At 43.0% G+C, this 27,042-nt stretch overlaps 1 protein-coding gene across 1 annotated transcript in view; it reads right to left on the reverse strand.

Moving 5' to 3' along the window:
* ryr2a (ryanodine receptor 2a (cardiac)) overlaps nt 1–27,042 on the reverse strand; it is a 597,233-nt gene that overhangs the window by 324,464 nt on the left and 245,727 nt on the right. Inside the window, exons 28-33 of the mRNA XM_036142377.1 lie at nt 15,221–15,395; nt 9,032–9,240; nt 3,259–3,429; nt 2,671–2,816; nt 2,388–2,502; nt 1,712–1,872 (exon numbers count right to left, since the gene is read on the reverse strand). Of these exons, the coding sequence (XP_035998270.1) occupies nt 1,712–1,872; nt 2,388–2,502; nt 2,671–2,816; nt 3,259–3,429; nt 9,032–9,240; nt 15,221–15,395 (977 nt within the window). The remainder of the gene's footprint in view (nt 1–1,711; nt 1,873–2,387; nt 2,503–2,670; nt 2,817–3,258; nt 3,430–9,031; nt 9,241–15,220; nt 15,396–27,042) is intronic.

Raw genomic sequence — 27,042 nt, forward strand, 5'->3', positions numbered from 1 at the left:
ATAGCAGCTTTCAACTCAGGATAGATCGGCAATTCTTTCTGAAACGGGGCCCAGAACACAGATACACATCGCAACCTGCCTAACTATAAAGACCTCTGCCCCACCCATCACTCAAGTGATGCGCTCAGATCAGCACCTGGCGAACACAGAGTGAGACCGTGGAACACTGTCTCATGAGAATTGCAAAATGGTACAAAATAACTTGGTTTATTATTGTTTTGTTAAAAGTTCAGCTTCAATTTTACTGCGCAGCATAGATTTGCTGTGCGTGCTGAATCCAGTTGCAGTGCGCAAATGCACATGCGCTAGGACGCCCTGCCAGAGATCCTGGCACGCCAAGGTCTGCCTCCAGGATGTCCACCTGAGCTCTTAGTTCACCTTTTTGGGTTGTTTTTTGCTTGAATATTTGGACTCTAGCCCTCCGTCCTAGGCCACTCACCGCCCGCCCTGTCTGGGTTGTTTTCTTGTTTGGATTTTTGGACTTTTGAGACTTTTAAGAATGTATTTTAGGACGTCTAGTATCTACCCCTGAGGAGAGGGCACTGTCATGGTTTATGTTTTTGTTTGTTTTGCTTTGGAGTTTTCTGGACTTTTCCTATCAGCCTGTCACCTCTCGGCCACCAGCAACTATCCAATCAGCTCAGCCACCAGTCAGTTAGCCCACATCAACTCCAATTGCTGCCAGTAATTACTGTCAACTCTGGTCACCTGTTCACCTGCTTACATATACCTGCTTCAGCCAACTCATCCCCGGTAGAACGTCTCTTCTCGTACTGTCTTATCTGAGCCGATCTCTTCTCGTCTCATTGTGCCCTTCTTTTACCAATTCCTGTGTGCTCAGCCAGCTGGACTCTTTTAATAAAAGTTGCCTGTGTCTGTGTGCTGCAAACGTCTGCCTGCTTCCCCATGAGTTCCAGCCGCTTCCTCTGCCTGTTCTGTTGGTTCCCTGGTCTGTGACTACGTGCATTTTCTGGTCCCCTGCTCATCCCTGCCTGCCTGCACCTTCACCCATTACTCATCTACCTAGTCTGGTTCTGACTTATTCATAGGTCACGTATTTGTATCTGTTGCGTGCGTACAACTTTTGTTTTCCTATGCATGCATTTGTGTGTGTGTGGGTAAAAAATAATATAATACCACTTTCAACTTAATGAATCTTTTTCATTATAAGTTAAATACCAGCGTTGAATGTTTAAATACAAATATGCCTATTGTTTACTGGGAGATTCATCACCATGAGGAGACAAGGACAGTTTTGATATTGAGGTACTGGAGTAGAATTGAATAAGTTTCTGCTTCTTCCTACCCCGTTTTGAACATAACACTGAGCTGTTATGTTGTTAATGTATGAACTCTCTGTTGAACATACACATAATATCTGTTTCCTTTAACCTTTAATTGTCCAGCCATGTTCAAAATAAACTAATAATAATAATTGAATTATAAAACTAATAATTATCATAAAAAATAAATCAATTACACTTTCTGATATGAGTAACAAAAATACTGTAATTTTTTAGCTGTATTTGTATAGCACAATAAGACATGACAACAGAGGCCAAAAAAATAACAGACAGGATTAAGTTATTAGGGGATATCTATGAAAGAAGGAAAATTCTGAAAGATATGCTTTAGAAAGCCCTTTCACTTGAAAACAGTGGTACTTTAACATCACCAAGAAGTGTATGACAAGATTTGTGACTTTACTAACCTTTCATGAACCTTTCCCTTCTCATCACCCAGGGTAACTGTGACAGTTCGGACCTTACTCAGCTCAAAGCTGGGGTCATACTGATGGAAGTCAGAGGTCACCCAGCCGACCCACACACTATTGGGCTCCTGACCAGGGAAGATCCGCACTGAATAATAGTACTGCATAGGAAGAGAAAGGCTCCGTCAATTCAAGTTAAACAAGACAGTACTTAACAGTTGCAAAACACATGAACAAGGAGGGAATAGCTCATTTAAAACATTACATTTAACACATTTCTGCCTAATGTAACTATATTAAGATGTTATTGTTGTGTCATTGCTGTGGTATTTGGGTCAGAGTTGAGTCACTTCAGGTGCAGTGGTGTGTATGTGTGCTTGTCATACCGCATTAGAGTGGGGCTCATGCAGCAGAACTTTTCAATATGTGCAGAAAATCTAAAGCAGTCAGGTTGATATTGTGATCAGTGTTTGCTACTGTCATAAATGTGAAGAAACGTGATGTGGGAGCATTATTTTTCTATGGTATCGTGTTTAGCAGATGTGCAAAAGTGTGGTTGGGGTATAACATTCTTAAAGCATGTACATCTCTGATTGTATGTGTATCCAAACAGTAATGAGGCAATTGCTAACAAAAACATGCAGGACATTGACCCTTTGGATCAGTATTGTCTTACAGTAGAAGCTTGCACAAAGCCTTCATAGCCCTCTCTGTCATCGGCCACTACCTCCTGTGACAGACGAGCAGATGAGGTACAGGTGTTGTCTGGCTTGTTTTTCTTCAGCGTGAACCTGACAAATCACATGGCTGGCTTGAGTTTTATTTTCATTGTTCACACACAAAACAGCAAAGTAATATTCCTAAAAAGAAATCATGTTAAAATTATACATGTCTAATCATCTAAAGGATAACATTTGATGGTAATTGTAATCAAGGCTGTTGGTGTTTACGCGAGGTACCGTTGTTTTAGTTTGGAGGGCTTCTCCTGGGTGTAATCTTTGTGGTTATTACATTCATCTCTGTCAGGTCCACCTGGACCATTGGGACCATGAGATGACTTCAGCAGGACTTCAAAGTCTGACATAGATTCAAAATCTTCCAGCTCCTACAGAGAGAGAAAGCAGAACACATCTCTGGTTGAAAGTAGCCAGCAGCATGTTCTGACAGTGAGCTAAAGGAGGAAATCTGTAAATATAAAGCGCAAGAAGTATGATTAAAAGTGTAATATATATATATATATATATATATATATATATATATATATATATATATATATATATATATATAAAAGCAGTTTGCAGAAATGATAGAAAATATCTTGTCTATTGACAGCAGCTCTGTCTTAAAACTACATTCATGATGTCTACACTTTATCAGACTTGGGAATTTTACAGAAACCAAAGCTAATGCATGGGGAAAATGTTTAGCAAAACATTGCTAATTAGTTAAAAAAATCACAGATGATGTAGAACAGCTATGATCAGACATGATGGCAGCAGCACAGAATCAGTGGAAGGTATTGCTGATCTAACAGTTGTATCTGTTACCTTCTTTGGTGAGAAAATGCTGCCATAAGATGGGGATCTGGCTTCAGCGCATTCTATTGGCATGCTCAGTCTGTAGAAGGTGATGTCATTGTAACTGTTCTGTGAACCAAATGATCTCTGGGTGACCTTAAGGCAGGGACATGACTCCACTGTTCCATCCATCCGAGTCACCTAAAACACAAAAGTTTATGTTAAAGACAGCTTACCATACTTTTTAGGACATTTATTAAATAGTTTTTATTTTCAATGAAAATATTTTACACGACTTAGATAACGATCTTCTCATAGTGACAGTGATCAGTCATTATATTATGGCCACCAACAAGTGAAAGTAAAATGAACATGTAAGGGTCTCACTCTGTAACTATATTTCTTATGAGGCTATGGATTGGCTCAAAAATCACACTACTTATACCTATGGCATTGGTCACAATGAACAAGAACCTGTGGAGAACTCACACAAAACATTACAGAGCTGGGTCTGTGGTCGTTGTGGCCTGACAAGTGGATCAGAGGTTCGGTGGATCAGGGTCGCCCCCACAAAGGAGTGCATTGTGAGAATGCACCTAGTCTGCTTGAGTGTCTTGTTTTGAGCGTCTTTCTCAGTGGTTTAGTTCTTGGAGATAATATTAACACCAATAAAACATATATATTTGTATGGTCATGGTTACAACAAAGTTGTGTCTTGTTTACCTTTTTCTCCCCTTACATCTTAAAATGTACTTTCTGTGAAAGTGTCAGTTTTGCGTGTTTGTCATTTGTCATAATATCTGCCTATTCTATACAGAACTATAGCAATAAAGGTAAACCTTTGAGGAATTACCTGGTAATTACAACCATTCTTTGAGCTTACTGTACGATGATGGATGTAGCTCAGTGAATTATTAAAAAAGGTTTTTGTTTTATTGGGGGTTCAATTGTGTTTGTCAAATTCAGAGAGGTCATATATGAAGGAATACAGCACAGGTAGTCTTGTGCACAGTACAACCTATTAAAAATATAATTTCAGTCCAGACTGGGATGCAATCAGGGTTTTTTTTTTTCTTGTCTTTTCTACCCCATAAAACTGAATTGCTGCTTGGGCGCCCCTCATGGCTGCAGCTGGCACAGTACCACATCAGACAGGGTGAATCTGATATTTTCATATTAAGGGGAGATACAAAGGGCCCTTCTCAACCTGAAAAAAGTAAAAAAAAAAAGGGAAATAAAAAAAAACAGGAGTGGCTTAAATTATTCAAGATGCTAAAGACGAAGGACAGATGGGAGAATTAGAAAAAGTTTCTGGAGGATGCAGCCAGTGTGCAAAATGAACCAACTTTTTTTGGGAGGTTCCAAGGTCAGCGCAACTAGAGTCAGAGTTCACTTACTGCACTTGTGTGTAGTGCTTTCTTTGTGTTGTTTTTTTATATTGGATTTTTGTTCTAACCCTGTGAATTCTATCAGGTTTCTTTTTGTTGCTGTTACTGTTATTAGCAGGGCTGAATTTCAATCCCAGCAACTCCTTGATATCAACTGACACTACTGAAATTTTCACTGCAACTTTAGAATTTGGTGTTGTCGTGAACTGTAAAGTCAAAATCAGTCATCATCTTTAATACATATATATATATATATATATATATATATATATATATATATATATATATATATATATATATATATATATACACACATATATATACACACATATATATATATATATATATATATATATATATATATATACACACATATATATACACATATATATATATATATATATATATATATATATATATATATATATATATATATATATATATATATATATATATATATATATAAGGATGGATATATATACATATACATTTTCTGACCCGCTTAATCCCTAATGGGGTTGCGGGTGCCTATCTCCAGCATTCACTGGGCGAGAGGCAGGGTAACCCCTTGAACAGGTCGCCAGTCTGTCACAGGGCAACACAGACACAGAAAGGACAAACAACCATTCACTGTGCAGCCCATATATATATATATATATATATATATATATATATATATATATATATATAAACACATCACTGTCATACAGTGATTTGTTTTTTTAGATTTTCAATGATAAATAGAAAACAGCAATAATAATCATAAAGAAATAATAATAATGCTCGACTAGGTGACCCATGTCTTCTCAAGGACTAGAACGTAATCTTCTTTTACAACGACGTTATGCACTCGGCTGACTCAATTAAATTTTCTATGGACAGTTTTGGAAGGTTTTTTCAGGGAGAATGGTTGCAAAAATATGGCTTCCTTCCTTTACCTAGTCTGTATCCTCAACTTTCTACGAGATTTTACCAATCACCGTAACCTGCTGCCTCCGGGTCGACTCTGGAAACAGAAACGCATCGCTGCGTTAAGCGATAATACAGCCATAGTCCATGCTATAAACAAATGCTGCTCATTTTCTAAGTCTATCATGCCTTATCTCCGTTGTATCATTTGGTAGGCAGTAACTCACAACTTCATAATTTCCGCCTGTCATGTCCCAGGTTATTCTAACTCTCGCTCTCCCTACACCAATTCCTCCTTTCAATCCATCCCTTCATCCAATTCTCCGATCAGCAAACTTTTATTTGAAATCAGGCTCATCTCCTTCCACACTCAGGTCCTATTCTTTTGCTTGGCACACCTTTGCTAAATTCTGTCATGCTCACAATACTCCTTTGTTCCCAGTTCTCATTCAAATGGTCTTAGCTTATATTGTTTTTTGTTTGGATCATCGGCGCTTTAAGGTGTCTTACATTCGCAGATTATTAACGGGTATACATTTTTTTCTCCAAAATTCACCTTTCCCTGCCTTTTCTAAGCCTGTTAAACTACTCCTTAAAGGCATTGCTAATCATAGCATCGCTCAGCCTGATTCCCGAATGGCAATCACCAAAATGCCAAAAACCTCTATGCTGTCCTCACAACACATGACTATGTGAAGCTAATGTAAGCGATTTATGTTGATGCTCTTATTTTGAGGTGTACGGGATGGTCTGTGTGAAAGGAGATGGAAAAGAAGTTAATAAAAGATGCCGCCACAGTTGGACCGACTAACACAATCTGTCTGCTGTTATCATTCCTAAGTTCATAGCAAGTCCTCTAATATGCTTGGTTACACTGGAGAGCCAGCACACCATATGAAAAAGGTTCTTCACACAAGGCTTGCTCTTGTTGAATTCCTGAGGATACTTTATTCATAGATTTTGTTTTTCCCTTTCTTTTTTCAAAAAACAAAAGTTTTCTAATGCAGAAGCGCATAGAGCACATTTAGCGTGAGCATGAGCTGTTTTCTCTCACTTTGCAGTTTGTCTGGAGAAATCCGTCAAAGATGGGTGTGCCCGGCACGCTGGTGGCGCAGCGGGTAGCGCCACCCATGTACGGAGGTCTTAGTCCTCGATGCAGTCAACCCGGGTGCGACTCCGACCCGCAGTCCTTTGCCGCATGTCTCTCCCCCTGTTCCACACCCCTTCCTATTAGCCTACTGTGTTAAAAAGCGAGCCACTAGAGCGGTGAAAAAAAATCCCCCCCCCCAAAAAAAAAAAAAAGATAGGTGTGCCCCCGGCAACAAAATTAACCCCCCCCCCCCCCCCCCCCCCCGTCTCTAGGCTCCCACTTAATGACGCGGACATGAGTCTGAGGACAGGTACGTGCAGAGCTCAGTTTTACGAGCATATGTGACGTCACTAAACTGCTCAGCGGGAATAAGTCTCCAAGGCAGCTGCGACTCGCAAGCTCCTGCAGAGTCAACCTCTCTGCACCACAGACTGACAGGTGTGCGGTGGGTGTTTGCTGTGGGAAATGTAGGAATTTGTCACAAGAAATTACCAATAAGTGCGCTCGACTATGAAATGTCTCTGGAGAGTCAGCGCGGTGCACAGTACACCAAAGTGTGCAGCCGCCTTTAATGTTTCTCCTATGCTAAGTTATCACTCCTTTACTTCAAGCTCAGAGTCACCTGTTTACTCACAATCCCACCAGGTGAGAGAGTGCTCAGAGTCACTGCATAGATTTACTTGCATTGGTAAATATTTCCGAGTTTTGTAAACGGACCCAGTTTCTGAGGATGGCTGCACTAAAAACGTCTAGCTACTAACCGTGAAAACATCGGTGAAGTCTGTTCTGATTGGGGAACACAGGGCAGTTATTAAAGAGAAACATGACTAAGTAGTTAACCCTGACAGAATTAGTATCGCTTGTGTCGGGAGCACGGGATCCAATGGGATAAATGTGCTGCTTTGTCAGTTGTGTTACAACTGACAAAGGACACATTTGTTTATTGCACGTGTTGCCCTGATTACTTCAATATACTGAGAACGTTTGGCTCATACAAATATGAGGATGATCACATCTGTTTAAACTGGACTATTATAAGCATAGCAGCAAAAGACAGAATTTCTAGGGGAAACACATCCGCATGATAAAAGTTCACATCACTCACCCTCTGTCAAATCAGGTCATCTGTCACATCCTCTGCCGTATCAGGTTCATACCATTCTCTCCATGCCTAATAAGGCGTATATCACACCTTCTTAATGCCTAGTCAGGCCCTCATCAACCCTCTTCATCATGACATGTTCTTTCATCACATCCCTAGGCCTGTAGTTCCCCTCTTCTCTGTCACCTCGCTCTCTAGGCCTCCATTTTCAGCTCCTCCAGTCATATCAATTCTGTTCAACTCAGCCTCGGCACCCTCTTTTGGGTGGAAGACCTCACTAATCCTAATCCAAAAATTGAATATCCAAGATCTTCTTCTGAGTGCCAAGGAACTCTTTCTGATTTATGCAAATAAATCTGTCTAATTGCCTTTCCTGTCTATGTGAGGCTTTCCAGGTTGAAATGAAGTCTAGACATAAATTCAGACTGGAAAACTCACCTGTTCCCCGACCGTCTCATTTCCAGGTTGAAATGGTTAATGTCTGGTTTATTTCAGTGTTTCATTTATTTCCAATGCAAATCAATTTGGCTGATATTAAAGTCAAGCTTTATTACATGATAAAACATTTAATGAATCAATAATCAATTAAACATTGGTGTCTTACTGGAAAGCTGGGAGTATATTTTGAATTTAATAAGTAACTTATCTTTAACACATGCCTGCAACTGCAGTACGGTGCAACTGCTGGAGTTCCTCAAGGACTAAATACACAAAACATAAAAAAATGGGCACAAGTTCAAGCTCCCTTTTTTAAGGCAGTGGATGACCTGTTGTTCCTGGTAAAGGTCGAACGACCTCTCTTCTCCCATGCACAATACTGGTGTGATTTTAACATCTGGGCAGAGAGGGGAAATCTTTTTCAAAAACTCAGGAACCATGCTCCTTTTAATTAATGTTTCTTTTTTGGTTTAAATTGACACTTGTGTAACATTTGTTATCATTATGTCATTTTTCTCATGTAAATGGAAGAAGAAAAAGCCATAGGGGCTTCAAGAATCGGACCAGAAAAAAAGCGGCCCCACATATTGGGTATCAGTTTGCCTGATGTCAAAATAATCAATAATTTCTGTCTTAAGAAACTTGTATCGGTCAACCTCTAGTTCCTGGAGCCGGGATCACCAAAACCTCAGCTAATCTTCAGATTTCGTGTGGAGTCAAAGCCCAAACACAAAGTGTTGTTAGGTGATCAAGCCAGGATCTGGATAACATCGGGAAGGTGATTGTGATATTTTGCCTCATTGTAAACATTCTGCAATTTAATATTTGCCTAAATCAGAGTGAAGCAGAGTATGTCTCTGCAGAAGCTCTGCTCACCTCAATGTGTTGGTGGTTGGGGGGCACAGGGACAAACTGAGGAAGCCTCTTGCTGAGCCACATGGTTACATCCCGATTCATGTTGACAGCAAACGGCTCATAGCCTTCCTGCAGGCCGCAGATGGTGAAGTACTTCAAAGTGCTGACATCTTTTCCAAAATTCATCCTCCCAACCTGACACACTCCCAGACTGCACACTGGGATGAATCCTGGGACAGACACAAACACTCAAGTTAGCAATGGTGTCTATTTCCTTCAGTAATAGTAGTAATAGTACAAACAGGGGATCTATGAAAGTCAATAAGACATTTAAAAAATCTACCAGATATACAGAAAAACTACAAATGGGTTTGTGAACCGACAATAAGTCAAAGATCTGGGGTCTCATTTATAAAACACTACTAAAAGTTTGAGTACACCCAAAAGCCAAAATGGTGCACGGCAAAAAATAAATAAAAAAAATCTGGATTTATAAAACCAGGCACACACACATCAGCAAGCAATTTCCCTTTACACCTAAACGTTTGGTGTAAAGGTAAGGTTCCATCTTATAGTCTGCCCTCTACATGCCCACATTCAACCATAAATGAGCCAGCAGATTGTTATTTCAAGGTTAACAATGGCAACCACAGCGAAAAGAGCAAAGAAACTGTGAAAACACTTTGCAGAAATGCTTTTATTATGTATAAATCTGAGGAAAGGAAATACATCTTTGTCATTGCTATTTTTCATTGCAACAAAATTTGTCTTCTGTATTTAACCCATCCCTTGAGCAGTGGCCAGCTTGTTACAGTGCTACGAGGAGCAATCTTGAGCTAAGGGTCCTGCCCAGGGACCTATAGTGGCAGTCTACGAAGTTTGAACCAGGTACTTGTATCATTCTCAGAACACAAGCCCATTGCTCTAACCACTAGACCACCACTCTCCCCTCCTCTCATACATTTGGGTAAATGCACATATGTTGTCCACATTAAAATAATTTGTTAGAAAGTGAACGTCTTGGAGGAGGCTGTGCTTTCAGATTATCACTCTGAGCAGAAGGAATGCCAGAAGGGAGTCTTGGCTAATATGCCGATTCAGGGAGTCTAAATCAGGATATTAGCCAGTCATCATCATGGACCAGAAAATCCTGTTGATTCCTGAAAATGCCTAATTGTCCCATTTGCAAGCAGTGCCACAATCACCACGCAGCATTACCCATGAGTGTCACCACAGTATCTAAATGTTTATAACAATCAGTGTGATTAGCTCACACTTTGTCTAAAGTATCTGTTGATCTGTGGTAAGTCACCCTGGTGATCATTAGGGAGAGGAATGTGATGTTAGAAAGCTGTCACAAAATGTTGTGCAGGCTTTGATTTAAGATTTACGATGGCTTATGAGCATTTTTTATTTATTTGAAAGGTCCTTATTTATAGTTATGTGCCACCAGTGCAAGCATGAATAACACTGCAGCTTCATATGCTTATGATAAAGTTTTTCTATGTTCTATGTTTAAAGTTTGATATGGAGCAAAACTGAATGTCAGAGAAATCATGATGCAGCGTTGCTGCAGATCACCACTTTTCCATCTGAGTCATCAATTTTCTCTGTCTCCAAAAGAAGCATGCACATGTGTCAGAGTTTGCTTGAGGGACCACACATTCTGAAGTTAAGTTTTTATAAATATATCACAACCTTTGTGTGGAAACTGATGTACACAAGATTTTGTCCCTGTTTATGTGTGTACACAAGCTTTATAAATGAGACCCCTGACATTTATATGCGATAACACCAAGGATGTGGAACCTGTGCATTCAGATTTGAAGAATTTACAAACCAAGCTGGAGGATTTAGTGATCAGTACTATAATGACTGGATTATCATTTACAACAAACACTTTGAAAACGCTGGATTGAAAGCACCCAGAATCTGATCGACAGTTAAAAAAACAACAAAAAAATTGTTAAAAAAATTTAAGTGATGATACATGTTCTAACATTTCACTTGATAGTTTAACAGGCTTTTTTCTGATAGTCAACTTCACATTTCTCAGGTTTCAAAGCACATTTCTTTCAATGTACACTGATGAGGATTTCCAATAATGTTTTACTGTTTAATCCTTTAACTGGTACCCATGTGAAAAAAAATACAAGTACATATAAAAATATGTAAAACAAATGAAAACAAATATAGCCTACACTAAATACAGTGATGCGAATAAACATAATTGCTCATTTACATATTTATTCTGATTGTGTGTCACACTTAAATGTTTTAGATAATTAAACAAATGTTATTCCAACAAGATAACTTGAGGAAAGACAAAAAGCAGGATTCTACTGATGATTTCATTTATCAGAGGGAAAAAAGCTATCCAAACCAACCTGACCCAAATGGATGAGGAGTACCCTTAATCAACACAAAATAACAGAAAATTTCAGATTGTTGAACTCGAGCGAAATTTTCCTTCGCTCTAGTAGCACATCCACGCGCCTATTTGCAGTTTCAATTCACTCCATTTGCCCCATTTTGCACCATTCACATCACTCGAAATGTGTTGATCACATTGCTAACTGTTAATTTGCTCCTGATCGCGCTTTTACACAGGGATGTAAATTACTCTTTCCACTCACCTTGTTCGTGTTCAGTGTGAATGCACCTTAAGATCTAGAGGAATTTGCAAACAATTCCAACAACAATTTAGCAGAACTCAATATCTTCTTTGCATGTTTTCAGGTGACTAGTATAGAGACTGACCCCACACCACCCCTCACAACTGACAGGCCACTTACTGTAAATGCTGAGGGTGTTCTGGTTCTTATGGGGTAATCAGTCAGTCAGGTCGGTGTCCTATCATTCCTCTGTCCTGCCTCCCAATACTACGTCCCACCAGGTTTGCATGCTGAATCTTATGTTGTAACCTTGTAACCTGTGACTGTATACCTATGACAGTAACCACTTTATAAAGTTTGTAGATGACATCAATGTGATCAGCTTAAAGCTTAAATCAACAATGTGGAGTCTGGAGACAGAGGATTTTCAAAAACTATCTTCTTGGTCCTCTGCCAACAATCTGACACTCAACTCCACCTAAACAAAGGAATTTGTGGTTTACTTCAGGAGAAGGAGGGTCAGGAACCTGTCCTTCTACACAGTGGGGAGGGCAATGTGAAAAGGGTGTCATGATCTCAGCACTGATGCTGGTCTAATTACTCACACTACACACCTGATCAGCTCCTCCCTATTTTTCATCACCACTCATTGTATCCACCTGCTCCTGTTAGTATATAACCTGTTCATCGACCAGACATCAGTGCCAGATTATTTCGAGCTTCTTGTGAGATCTAGTCCAGCGTTTCCTGTATCATATAACCTGATCCTGACCAGTTCTGTTTTCCGACCTCTGAGCTTGCCTATCCCTTCTGACCTGATTGCCTGATTTTTGCCTACTAGTGTCCCGAACCCGATCCTGCTTCTCAACCGCGACTCTTCCTGCCCTCGTCTAGCCCCTAAGCCCCATTGTGTTACTGACCTGGATTTGTGCCTCAACCTCGTTTTGGATTTCCCTTTGGCACCTCATCGGACTTCTGATCTCCTGGCTTTGACATCGGACACCGTCCCCGACTTCGGCACCTGGCTCACCCTACGGATCATCCTGCCTTCGATCAGCTCCACCTTTCTGATCCTCTGCCTGTCTCCTGACTACCGGCCGCTGCTAGAGTTTCTAACAAAGACATTTGCAGCAGCAGGAGCTGGACACACCTGACAGCCATCCGGCTGGGTTCGCGGCTGCTAACTCTCCCCGGACTTGCGCAGAGAAGAGGTTAGTGACCAACACGTTTACGAACATTGTTCACCTCCGAATTAACGTGGTCACTAACCCGCTGCTCTCTGTTTCCAGAGGTCCTTCCCGAGGCACGGACACTGAGATCAAATAAACTGATTGTCTGAGTTGAATACTGGATCCAGGAATTCCTTTTCATTACAAAGGGTCAGCACTTTCATGGACCTTTCATGGCCTGCACATTAACTGACAGGACGACTCTTGCTTAACAGCAGTGTTTGTGGTCAAGGGTGAGATAAGGTTTAAGGGGCTATTTCTTTCAAGCAGGTCAGTTTAGGTAAAATGTTTTTTTTAAAAACCATTTGTATGTGCACAATCAATTCTGTACATACAAATGGTTTTTAAAAATACTCACCTGTACACTGGGACTTCGTCTGCATTGTTTACAGTTCAATTGTTTACTTTTGAATCACTGCTGCACCTTATACTGTAATTTAATTTTACTGCAATTTACAAGCTGCATGCAACGGAATTCCGTTCTGTACGCACTCTGTGCATACAAAATGACAAATAAAGTTGTCTAAGTCTAAGTCTAAAATGTTTTCCTTAATGAATGAAATCATTTGAAAAATGTATTTTTCTTTTACTTGTGTTACTGCGTTTTCATAGCACAGTGTGTACCGTTTGTTGAATCAGAAATCAAAAGTTCTAATTCATTTATTGCTTAATCTTGGGCTTTATGGGGCCTTGTGCAGTTTGCAATTTTTATTTACTTATAATTAGGGCTGGGCAACGATTAAAATATTTAATCGCGATTAATCGCATAATTTGCCTGATTAATCATGATTAATCGCATTGTATTTACAAACTCCAAGAATGAATTCAAAAGTAGTGTAAAGAGCACTTTTATTTTAATGTTCTGCTGCCATATGAACAAAAGTGTTGTAACATTTGTAGCACTTATCAGTAACACATATTTAGTGTAAAGCTCAACTTAAACATGTAAAACAAAAAATAGCAATAATAATAAATTAAAGCTTGTTGCCACTGACAGGGAATTCTCTTTATGGGGAAAAAATCTACCAAAAACAGGCAATTTCTGAGGTAACAGCAGGGAGCAGCATTACCATTTTATGTTCAATACCAAAGTTTAACTTGGCAGTGGTTACAACTAACTTGTTTCTGTCATATTCGATGCTGGAAGAACTTTAAACTGAAACGCTTGCTAACTCGATATGGTGCGTTGCTTGCGTTTATTTGACGTTAACACGCGTTTTTTTGTTGTTGCTTTCTCGCGTGCATATAGTGAATGGCAGGGGGAAAACAGGCAAAAATACATGGATACTTTGAAACACGAAGCGACTTCACCGACGGCGTCGATGCAGACCCCGCTCCGCTCCGCACAAAACTTGATCCGTTTGCCAACTCACCGCCTCGCCTAAGCAAATTCCTGCGGGAAACACCGCCTTCCGCATGTCAGCTTTGTTTTTTTCCGGCCAGCACCTTTCTTCCCCTTTGAATCCGAGGCTGGGCTGACAGCGAGGTTATTGCCGCATTATCGCCACCTACTGTCCTACACCGCAGCAACAGACCTTCACAAAATAAAAGCATGTGAGCAACATGCGTTAATGCGTGTTAAAGAAAATATCGCCGTTAATAGTCTAATGAGTTAACGCGAAATTAACGCGTTAACTTGCCCAGCCCTACTTATAATACTGACCTGGTCTAATTCATGTGCTCTGATTGCTTGACAGATGGAGCGGGAGATCGACAGGTGGATTGGTGCTGCTTCTGAGTCAAAAGGCAAAGCTCTCGATTTACCGGTCGATCTAAGTTCCTACCCTAAACTATGGTCATGAGCTTTGGGTCATGACCGAAAGAATGAGATCCAGGATACAAGCGGCCGAAATTAGTTTTCTCCTTAGTGTGTCTGGGCTCTCCCTTAGAGATAGGGTGAGGAGCTCAGTCATCCGTGGAGGACTCAGAGTAGAGCCGCTGCTCCTCCACGTTGAGAGCTCTGCTTAGGATGCCTCGTGGACGCCTCCCTGGTGAGGTGTTCCAGGCACGTCCCACTGGGAGAAGACCCAGAGGAAGACCCAGGACACACTGGAGGGACTATGTTTCTCAGTTGGCCTGGGAATGCCTTGGGATTCCCCCGGAAGAGCTGACCCAAGTGGCTGGGGAAAGGCTAGACCTCCCTACTTGAAGCTGCTGCCCCTGCAACCTGACCCCAGATAAGCAGAAGAAGATGAATGGATGGATGGATGATTGCTTTATCATCTCAAAATAAATCATGCCTTTTGTTTTTATACCCCCAGGCAGTTGTACGTATGTGCATGTCTGTGCATATCAGCATCCAAACCAAAAGAAGACCTTTTGTCACAATGGAATCTAATTGGGTTCAGTGTTATTTGCACAATTACCTTCAGCGACTTCAAAGTCTTTGAAGGCCAGTTCAGATCCAGAATCATCCAGCAGCACCTCTCCATTCAAAGTGAACATCATTGTATGCTCATTCAGATCCACCATACATCCCACTACATCACCAGTCTGCCAGGCACGCCCAAAGTGCTCATTGCCCTGATGCCAGCGCTGGACCTGCAATACACACAAATACACAAGCATATACCAGTGCTTTATGGGAAGGTCTGAGAGGTCACATTTATACTTAATATCCTAAAGGGAATTTGGAGAGAACAATTAACCTAACAGTCATGTTTTAGGACTATCGGAGGAAACTGAAGTACCTGGAGAAAACCCAAGGAACATGCTAATTGTATGCAAAACAAACCCAGGCTTGGATTTGAACCAAGGACCTTCTTGGTGTAAGACAAAGGTGCTACTTAATGCAATTAAAATCATGTTACTGGGTTCTAAACATTTAGAAATTAAGAAGATTTCTCAAACGTCAAGTGTTGCAATGTCTTCAGAACATAAGTGACACATTTAGCATAATCCCTTTCAAAAAATTTATGATTAGACATAAATTGATTGGATTGCCCTGTAGCTCTCCTCCAATCATTTTCCCCATTCAATGGACACACCTGCTGAGGAGCTAACTCTGGTACCTTGGAGGTAAGTACAAATCCTACCTGGAACTGCTGGGAAAGGATCCACATAAATAAATTATTAGGTCAATTGCATGTGAAAAGCCCACCACATGTTCTGATAAAAATTCACACAGGGAATATCTGATCCCCGATGCTTTAATTTCATGGTAAGAAAAGTTCTGGTCTGAGCAAGGACTTTTCAATAAGCCCCGAGCTTTGATGAAGAGGTGGGATTGTGTGCAGCAAGGCAAAACAGTCTGCCGTTTGGAAGACTAAGGAGCAGTAAGGAGGTGAGTGCATAAATGTATATATTTTATACTGTTAATTTGACACAAAAAGTAGTCTTTAGATGTTCTTAGGCAAGAATGTACATGTACATGTCCAGACTTCATCTGTGCAGTCAGTTCATCAAGGTTATAAGCCAATTTGAATCTGCTTTCAGAGTTTTAAAAGCAGTAAAGCTGACAGGCTGGTCTCACTGCCAAACTAACCAAGGAGTTGCATTGGGAAAACCTGTCAGGATCTTGGTGTATCTGTTTTTTTTTTGTTTTTTTTTGTGTGAATGTGAGTCACCTCTCTTTCCTGAGGATCTCTGCTGGAGGGCGTGGCTTTCCAGTAGCAAGTAGCACACCTGTGTGTCATTCATTCCATTTTTAAGGAGCAGTGCTACAGTCATTCTTTGCCTGATGGTCCCACACAGTTGGTACACTCAAGTCTTCTAAATTTCCTTGTGATCAAGGACTATGTTGTTGTCTCTGTAAAATCCTCCTTTGCAAGCTCATTCATCTATTCCCTACTTCCAGGTTGACCTCTGTCAGACGCCTTTCTAGTCAACTTGTAAGGACTCCATTGCTGACATAAACTTTGGCAGTTATCTCCCACGGCTGTGAATGCTTGCTCCTCCTGCCAGCCTACTCTCCACCACCTCCGGGACTCCCCAGCATTCACCCCAGGATCTCTACACTTTACCTTCTGGCCATACCTGCATCCTTTCACTGTAAGCCAGTTACGCTCTTCCACCTGCAATATTCCACGCTGTGCAAACCCAGCTCTGATTTGTCTTCTCCATTCCAGGTTAATAAGAACACCTGTCTGTACTTGGTCCGTTCCACCTACCGGAAATAACTCATATTTAAATAAATATATTGAACTATTTGCTGCATTTTACTGGGGGTTTTCTGCATGTGGGTCAAGAAAATCCCCCAGATCATGTCAAAGTCACTTTACTGCAGAGTGTAGTCGGACAGGCTTTCTGGGATTTCTTGTGGACTGTATGTGTTTGTGACAGTTGAAAGGGAATATAAAGTGTTTAGTGTGTGGGCAATAACTGCAGGTACCAGAATATCACATTTTGTATAATATACAACATTTTAATAATTTTAAAGGTGTAATGGACAGTCTTTGTCGACTTCGAGTTCTGGGGGGAAGAGCACCCCAATGTGTGTGCTCTTTTCTTGTTAGTTTCCTCTTGCTGTGCACTTCTAGTGTTTATGTATTCAGTGAACTTTTGGTTTTGGCCCTTCATTTTAGCTCCACTGCTCTCATTGTATACTTTTGACATGGCTGAGAGTCGCAAGAAGCAACTGTCTGACAAGCTTATGAGAAAAAGAGGAAGGCCTCAGAAGAAAGGAAATAAGACCAGAGTGGATTTGGGAGATTCTTTAACGTGGGACTGGTCTTGTGAATGAGAGAAGTTTAATAAAGTTTAAACTTTTCTCAAATGGAGGATTGTGTTTTCTCAAATGAGTCCAATTAGCTCTCTACCCCTCCAGAAATCAACCCCGGTTCCCCAGATGGTCAGAGAAACAAATTAAAATGGAGAAATGGCAACATTTGCAACACCAATAATTTTGGAAGATGAGGATGTCCCAGAAGCTTCATTTCAACATGCTTCAATCGAGAAGCACAGCGTGGAACACCTAGGACATTGGTTGAAACGCAGAGGCCTGACAGTCGCCGGAAAGAAAGCTGTATTAGTGGAAATGTAAGGTTTTCTTTTCCAAGAGGTATGGTTGGGCTGTGTGGTAGCTACAATGTTCCAGCATTATGTGAGCTAGGCCTAGCCGAGCCATTTGCTGTGTTCTCCTTAACAAAGATAACCTAAACCTTCCACCAAACATTAATCAGCTTTATGGATTCACTGCGCTGGTTCTACAGTTTGTGTATCTATAACACCTGTTATGCCAAACGAGTTATCCCCTCCAGTATCTTTGTCCCCCGTGTTGGGAGCACGCAGGTAGTGTGAACCCAGCCCATTCTGTCTCAGTTCCAACCATCTACACATGAAAGTAGAGATGTTTTATTTTTGTTAGCGGAGAAAAGAAGAGGGTTGTTAGATTATCGTTCAGTTAGTGGGTTAAAACTGAAGATTTAACACACAACACGATATGGGGTTGTTTGAATAGATTGAGGACATTTGCCTAATGAATAATGACGTCTGTTTAAACTCAATTCCCTCAATAAACCGTTCTCAGAAAGAAAAGAGGCTCTGTGGTCATTTGCAGATGTCTCACAAAAATAATATTTGCTTTGTGTTATTAGATTGTCGTGTGTCTGTCACTAATCTCTATTTATTCACATTGCGCATTGGCCGTATGTATATGTATAATACACGTTGCTGTGAAGCCACCAGCCGCCATATTAGTACTCCCTATTTTCCCCCAGTAACTAGGGAATATGTGCGCTACAGCATCGAACAACAAGGATTTTCTCATGTTCAGGGGGGGGCTTAAAACTTTTAAAATGTCAAATGCCATATACTTTTATGTTATGTACAATTCAATTTATTTATATAGCGCCAGTTCAAGAAACCTGTCATCTCGAGGCACTTTACAAAGTTAAATCAATCATATTATACAGATTGGTCAAAAATGTCCTATATAAGCGAACCAGTTGATTGCTTCAAAGTCCCGACAAGCAGCATTCACTCCTGGAGAAGCGTAGAGCTACAGGGACAGTCGTCTGCATTGTCCATGGCTTTGCAGCAATCCCTCATACTGAGCAAGCATAAAGCGACAGTGGAAAGAAAAACCACCCATTAGCGAGAAGGAAAAACCTCCAGCAGAATCGGGCTCAGTATGAACGGTCATCTACCTCGACTGACTGGGGGTTACAGAAGACAGAGCAGAGACACAACAAGACAGACAAAAAAGCACAGAAGCACACATTGATACAGTAATCTGTTCTACATTAGATGGTAATAGCCAGTGATCTGTCTTCTCTGGATGATGTCACAGTTAACAGAACTTTAGAGCAGGTGTACCTACTATAAAGAAAAAAGAGAGAACAAAAAAACTATCTAAAAACTACTAAAACTATCAAGTACTGAGAAAGTCATGTGTTGAAATATTTTGCATGTTATTCATATATATATATATATATATATATATATATATATATATATATATATATATATATATATATATAATCATTTGTAAATATATAAATAACAATATACAAAAACATATATATTTCAGCACATACTTTCCTAGTATTTGATACTGTTAGTACACTCACTGATTGTAAAATTACCTGTGAAACGTTTTCACACAGCCAGAAAACTGCTTGTTGTTGCAACCAAATCCTATGGGCGTCTGTAAGAGTTGGGAGTAGCAAGATGGCGGCCAGTGACTTCAGTTTTTCGGGCAAATCAGCAATCCAGTGAATAAATAGATATCAGTGGGGTCTGTCTGCTGAAACCAAAAATCCCCCTGCCTGAGTCCGTCACAGTGTTATTGGAAGATTATCCTAAAGTCACCATGACCTGACGTCACTTTGGACATGTGAGCACTGGAGACAGGTGAGCTGCGCATCAGCTCTGCTGCCCGCTGATTGCCAAGGTCAATGTTGGCGTATTTATGAATAGGATATGACTGCAAGGCAAGGCCGCTGTCAGGAGCCGGTCAGAAACAGGGCAGACGGCTGCAGCAGGACCGCGGGGTGCGATTACTTCCATTTATGTAATCTCAGCTCTGTTTCGCAAATAAAGTGCTGGAACTTTACCACTTCACCGTTTCCTAATCAAGAAGTCTTGAAGGTCAGCTATGGTTTGACTTTCCTATTACACACAGCTGTCTGCTTGTTTGTGTATTTTTTGTTGCTAGATAGACCCACATGAATGGATCATATAAAACAGATCTGTCGTGATCAAATAAACACTGAACAAAGTTACAGCTGAACTGTAAAGCCCTCCCGCTTACACACTCTTATCCAACAATGGTATTTCTCTGCATTCTTTCAGGGTTTAGGAAAGGGGATGAAAAAAACTTTCATATGGTCATGATGGCCATATCGAGAGTCACTCCGGCTGACACTAAAGCAGCAGTGTTTCATTGTTACCATTATATTTGCTAATGCAATATTCGGGACAGAGATGTCTGCTTCACCAGTCTACACAGCTTGTCCGACCACAAGATGGGTGCAACGCAGACACAGCCTGTTCTAAATTTAGTAATTTGGGGAATGCCCCATTTCTGTGTAATGTTTTGAATATTTACAGGTGGGTATTTTTTGGTTGGTATTGACATCCTGAGAAGTCCATGCTTTACCTTTGAACACCACATTTGGTTTTGTTATAAACACTACACTGGTGTTAATTAAACACCAACCCTATTATAATGTTAATACCACACTCAGTAGTGTTGGATATTCAATAAGGGCTGGTGTTAATTTAACACTAATTGGGTGTAAATATTTTAACAGTTTAGGAAATGTCATTTTAACACTAGCTAGTGTGGACACATATGGATTTTTTTTTGGTGTTAAATTAACACTGGCATTTTTGCTGTGTAGTGCCGGTAAGGGAAAGGCAAAACTAGCCATGGGGAGGAGCATACAGACTGCTTTTCCTACCTCCTTCCTTACTGACTGCACTATTCGGACAGCACTTAGCGACTGCACATAGCGACTGCTAAAGAGTCGTTGCTCTATGAAGGTATTTGGATTGAGCCCACCACTCCTTTAGCTCCTCCATTGTGTGCTACTAATTGCACACAATATAAATTCTCCAGCTTTGAGCGGACTTATTTCGAGGTGGGTCATTCTGACCTGGTACTGCTTGCAGTCATCTACCGCCCGCCCAAATACAATTAGGATTCTATCAATGACTTTTCTGAATTTCTGTCAGGGATCCTGACCGGATATGACCACATCATTATTGTTGGTGATTTCAACATACACGTTCGCTGCCCAGATAAACCGCTGATAACGAAATGTTTAACTCTTATTGACTCTTTTAATTTGGTACAGTCTCTGTCTGGTCCCACACATGAAAAAGGCCATACATTAGATCTTGTGTTATCCTTTGAATTGCCTGTGTTTAAAAATTTTGACCCTATAATTTCTGATCATAAATTTTACCGGCAGTCGAAGCGGCAGGCGGCTCGGCTGGTCGCCGAGGCAAAAACTCGGGCGTGGGAAGAGTTCAGAGAGGCCATGGAGAAAGACTTCCGTACGGCTTCGAAGCGATTCTGGTCCACTATCCGGCGTCTCAGGAGGGGGAAGCAGTGCAGTACCAACACTGTTTACAGTGGGGGTGGTGTGCTGCTGACCTCGACTCGGGACGTTGTGTTTCGGTGGGCGGAATACTTCGAAGACCTCCTTAATCCCACCAACACGTCTTCCATTGCGGAAGCAGAGCCTGAGGACTCTGGGTCAGGTTCTCCCATCTCTGGTGCTGAGGTTGCCGAGGTTGTTAAAAAGCTCCTCGGTGGCAAGGCCCCGGGGGTGGATGAGATTCGCCCGGAGTACCTTAAGGCTCTGGATGTTGTGGGGCTGTGTTGGTTAACATGGCTCTGCAACATTGCGTGGACATCGGGGGCAGTTCCCCTGGATTGGCAGACTGGGGTGGTGGTCCCCCTATTTAAAAAGGGGGACCGGAGGGTGTGTTCCAACTACAGGGGAATCACACTCTTAAGCCTCCCTGGTAAGGTCTATTCAGGGGTTCTGAAAAGGAGGGTCCGTCGGATAGTCGAATCTCGGATTCAGGAAGAGCAGTGTGGTTTTCGTCCTGGCCGTGGAACACTGGACCAGCTCTACACCGTCAGCAGGATTCTGGAGGGGGCATGGGAGTTTGCCCAACCAGTCTACATGTGCTTTGTGGATCTGGAGAAGGCATTCGACCGTGTCCCCTGAGGGATCCTGTGGGGGGTACTCCGGGAGCATGGAGTACCGGGCCCTTTAATAAGGGCTGTCAGGTCTCTGTACGACCGGTGTCAGAGTCTGGTTCGCATTGCCGGCAGTAAGTCAGACTTGTTTCCGGTGAGAGTTGGACTCCGCCAAGGCTGCCCTTTGTCACCGATTCTGTTCATAACTTTTATGGACAGAATTTCTAGGCGCAGCCAAGGTGTTGAGGGGATCCGTTTTGGTGGCCTTAGGATTGCGTCTCTGCTATTCGCGGATGACGTGGTCCTATTGGCTTCATCAGGGCGTGATCTACAGCTCTCACTGGAGTGGTTCGCAGCCGAGTGCGAAGCGGCCGGGATGAGATTCAGTGCCTCCAAACCCGAGACCATGGTCTTGAACCGGAAAAGGGTAGAGTGCCTTCTCCGGGTTGGGGAGGATGTGCTGCCCCAAGTGGAGGAGTTCAAGTATCTTGGGGTCTTGTTCACGAATGGGGGGAGGATGGAGCGGGAGATCGACAGGCGGATTGGTGCAGCGTCTGCTGTGAAGCGGGCGCTGTACCGATCCGTTGTGGTGAAGAGAGAGCTGAGCCAAAAGGCGAAGCTCTCGATTTACCGGTCGATCTACGTTCCTACCCTCATCTATGGTCGCGAGCTTTGGGTCGTGACCGAAAGAACGAGATCCCGGATACAAGCGGCTGAAATGAGTTTTCTCCGTAGTGTGTCTGGGCTCTCCCTTAGAGATAGGGTGAGGAGCTCAGTCATCCGGGGAGGACTCAGAGTAGAGCCGCTGCTCCTCCACGTCGAGAGGAGCCAGTTGAGGTGGCTCGGGCATCTGGTCAGGATGCCTCCTGGACGCCTCCCTGGTGAGGTGTTCAGGGCACGTCCCACCGGGAGGAGGCCCAGGGGAAGACCCAGGACATGCTGGAGGGACTATGTCTCCCGGCTGGCCTGGGAACGCCTTGGGGTTCCTCCTGAGGAGCTGCCCCAAGTGGCCGGGGAGAGGGACGTCTGGGCCTCCCTACTGAAGCTGCTGCCCCCCCGACCCGACCCCGGATAAGCGGAAGAAGACGGACGGACGGACGGGCTACTGTTCAGACCTACAGGATTATTTATCCCTCCACTGTCAGTCAGTTTGGTGAGATGTTTCATCAGCTCTGTCCCCCTGCTGTAAGTGATGTTGAGTGATAAGTTTAGCTCCTGGCTCCACTCTTCTTGTCTGGCTCTACTGAATACTGTTGCTCCTTTAAAGACCAGGCAGCCTAGAGCTAAACCTGATCCCTGGTTTCATGAAATGACTTGAGCAGCTAGATGTGAATGTCGTGAGTAGAGCACAGTTGTAGGTGTCCCTTCAGATTTTCAAAGACTCCTGGTGCAACTATATCTGGATTTAAAGATGCCAAAAAGGAACAACTCGGTAATTTAATCTCATCTCATAGCCATAACCCTCATACTCTTTTAAGCATCATTGAATATTTTTTAAAACTCCGCAGACTGCAGGTATTAAAAGCCTCTGTTAATTGAATTGTAAGTTTATGCACTTTTTTATTGATAAGGTTGTGTCTATAAGAGCTGTGATATTGTGCCCAAACTGTGATCCTTCTGTCCCTGTCCCATGCTCGGCTGCCTTTAATCTGTTTGAGCCTGACTATCACTTTCAGAGGATATGGTGACCCAGATTAAGACCTCTGGTTCTTCATGTCATGCTCTACCACCTCTTAAAGAGGTTTTCCCATGTTTCAGGTATTTAGTTCTTGCCCCTTTTAAAAGCATTCTGTCATTTGGAGTAGTTCCTGCTAATTCTAAAAATGCTGTGGTGCAGCCCCTGATAAAGAAACCTAATGTTGATCCTACTGTGCTGGGGAACGTTAGGCCCATCTCCAAGCTTCTTCTACTATCATAAATCTGGGAAAAAATTGTTTAATCTCAGTTAAAATTGTTCCTAAATAAAAATAATATATTGAATATGTTTCAGTCTGGTTTTAGAACTTTTCATAGCACAGAGTCAGCCCTGCTGAGAGTTTATAACATTCTCCTGGCATGTGATTCCGGTGATTATGTATGTGGTTCTTGTTTTACTGGACTTAACGGCTCCTTTTAATACAGAGAATCACAGCATTTTATTGCCACATATACATTACCAGGTAGGCATTGGTGGCACTGCTCTGGAGTGGTTTTGTCATGATTTGTCTTGGATGAACCCAGAACACAGCACACACACAGCTGGTTTCCAGAGTTATTGAAGCAGCAAGAAGTGGATGACGAAAGCCAGAGTCATTTACCAGACAGAGGTTGCAGGGATACAGGAACTGGCAGACGGGAACAGACAGGAACAGGACCAGGAGACGAGCAGGAACAGGACAGGCATGATGTTCAGAGGACTTGAGACGAACCGGCCAGAAATGTTCAGAATGCAGCCTTCCAGCTGCATCATGACATTACCCCGCCCCCTCCCCCTCTCAAGGTCGGCTTCCATACGACCAAAACCACCTTGCCTGGGTGGGTGGAGGGGGGTACTGGCTGGCAGGCAAAAAACAAAACAAAAGCTGGAACCCATCGGGCGCAGGAACCTCACGGGCGCAGAAACTCAGGAGCGCAGGATCCCTTGTCGGTGCAGGAACCAAGTGGATGCGGGGAAGGCGTCGGAACCCATGAGCGCAGGACCCTCTGTAAGCGCAGAACCCTTGAGAGCGCCGGAACCTTTGAGAGCGCCGGAACCAGACGAACCAGAGGCGGGCGTTGCAACAGTGACCCCGGGCAGACGGACCAGAGGCGGGGCATCGCGAACAGCGATCCCGGCGAGAAGAACCAGAAGCAAGGTGTCGCAACAGCGACCCCGGGGAGACAAACCAGATGCGGGGCATCGCGAACAGCGATCCCGGCGAGACGAACCAGAGGCGAGGCGTCTTAGCACAGTGACCCAGGCGAGACGAACCAGAAGCGAGGTGTCGCAGAACAGCAACCCAGGCAAGACGAATCCAGAGTCCTGCCAGCTCCTGCACCAAGCTCTGTGTGTGACTGAGTTCATCCTTTGACCGGTTCGTTCTGTCATGATTTGTCTTGGATGAACCCAGAACACAGCACACACACACACAGAGCTGGTTTCCAGAGTTATTGAAGCAGCAAGAAGTGGATGACGAAAGCCAGAGTCATTTATCAGATGGAGGTTGCAGGGATACAGGAACTGGCAGACGGGAACAGACAGGAACAGGACCAGGACACGAGCAGGAACAGGACAGGCATGATGTTCAGAGGACTGGAGATGAACCAGTCAGAAATGTTCAGAATGCAGCCTTCCGGCTGCATCATGAGAGGTTTAGGTCTTATTTGACAGACAAAACATTTTTAAAACATTGGCAGTGTAGAAGAGTGTGAGGCATGATTAAAATCACCACATATTCACACAAAAAAATTGGGGTGTTGGGTCTGCGTCTTAGCAACAACGGAACTGATGACATAACATGCATTGTCGGCAACAGCTGAGGGTGGAATGTAAACAACCACCAAAACAACACCGATGAACTTTCTTGGCAAACGATATGGACAATAACTTACTGCCAATAGTTCAATGTCTGGTCTGCAGAGACGACACTTGACAGTAACGTGTGCTGGGTGACACCATCTGTTGTTGCACTGCCAATCCACCTCCTTTCCTTTTCCTGCTACTCTTTAAATCTGTTTGTATTGTCAGGAAGCCCAGCAGGGAGACGCTGGAGTCGGGGATATGATCCTGCCTCTATGTCTCAGTAACACAAATAATACTGCATTCCTGATACTCTTGCTGAGTCCTTGTCAGGGCTTGAAGTTCATCCAACTTGTTAGCTAACGATCTCACACGGCCCATGATGATGGATGTCAGAGATGATTTGAACTTCCTCCTTGTCAGGGTTCTCTGTGTTTGCCTGCTCTAACTCTGCTCCTCAGGTGTGTCTAGTTGGCTGTGGGGGCGTGGTCCACACCTGCAGCTCGTTGGAGGCGGCTTCCTCTGGCTTCTTAAGCAGAGCACTGACAGATGGAAGACGCCAGAGCCTTAAACCAGTCGTGGTACGACGTGGCCTCTGACCAAGCTCCTAGAAATCTGCTCGTGAGTTTTTCTACACTCAACTTTTGACTAACTTTGAGTCTCCTGTTTTTGTCATAGTTTTTGGTGCTGGTAAGCACTCACCTGCCTTGACGCTCTGTCCGAAGAATCACCTCCAGAATCACCAGGCTCAGATTTTGCTCTGGCTCCCCCTCTTGCTCCCTGGAAATTACCCAGCTGGGCTTGAGGTTCCCCTCCCGGATTCTGGTGGTCCCGCTTCAACTCTGGTTAATCCATCTGTCACTCAACCCAGCGGAGGCTTGCTCCGGATCCCTCGTCAGCCGCTGCTGCTGCCATCCAGCCACTAGCCACCTACTCCATCTAGAGCAGGCTCACAGGGTTCCCTCGGCACTTACTCCTCCCCGGTTAGGTCCGCCCGGATAATGGTAAGCAGAGCACGTTGTGATTATTACTGCATTTTAGCCATTGATCTAACAACTCCGTTCTCTTGCAGTCTCCTCCGCTTCGACGTTCAGACCTCGCTGCTGCAGTCATTATTTCGTCCTTGTTATTTGCACATTTCCATATAAACTATTTAAAGCTACCTGCTGTTGCCTGTTCGTATCTGCATGTGAGCAAAACATCTGAAAACCATGACAGAAGAAGGCTGTGGCCACGCAAGCCCAGCAGATGCGTTCGGGCGGCAGATAGCCGCTCAGCAGGAGCAGCTGCAGTCAGATGGTAGCAGCGCAGCTTAACCAACTAACCCAAACCATAACTTCCACATTCTCGCAGCCCGTCAATCAAGCTCCAGTCACCCCGCCTTCTATAGATCCAGAGGTTAGTACTCAGCCGCCTCCCCCGAGAGCTCATCACCGAGTCCGGAGTTCTCTGATGAGAGCGGGGATTGTGGTGGATTCCTATTCCAATGCAAACTCGTGTTTAACCGTTCACCTCAGACTCCCCCCTCCGATCAGATTAAAATATCTTATATTCTTCGTCTTTTGTCCGGTAGAGCCCTCAGATGGGCGGAGTCCAACCAAATGACTGTCAGT

Source organism: Fundulus heteroclitus, chromosome 10, assembly GCF_011125445.2.
Source record: "Fundulus heteroclitus isolate FHET01 chromosome 10, MU-UCD_Fhet_4.1, whole genome shotgun sequence".
NCBI classification, from domain to species: domain Eukaryota; kingdom Metazoa; phylum Chordata; class Actinopteri; order Cyprinodontiformes; family Fundulidae; genus Fundulus; species Fundulus heteroclitus.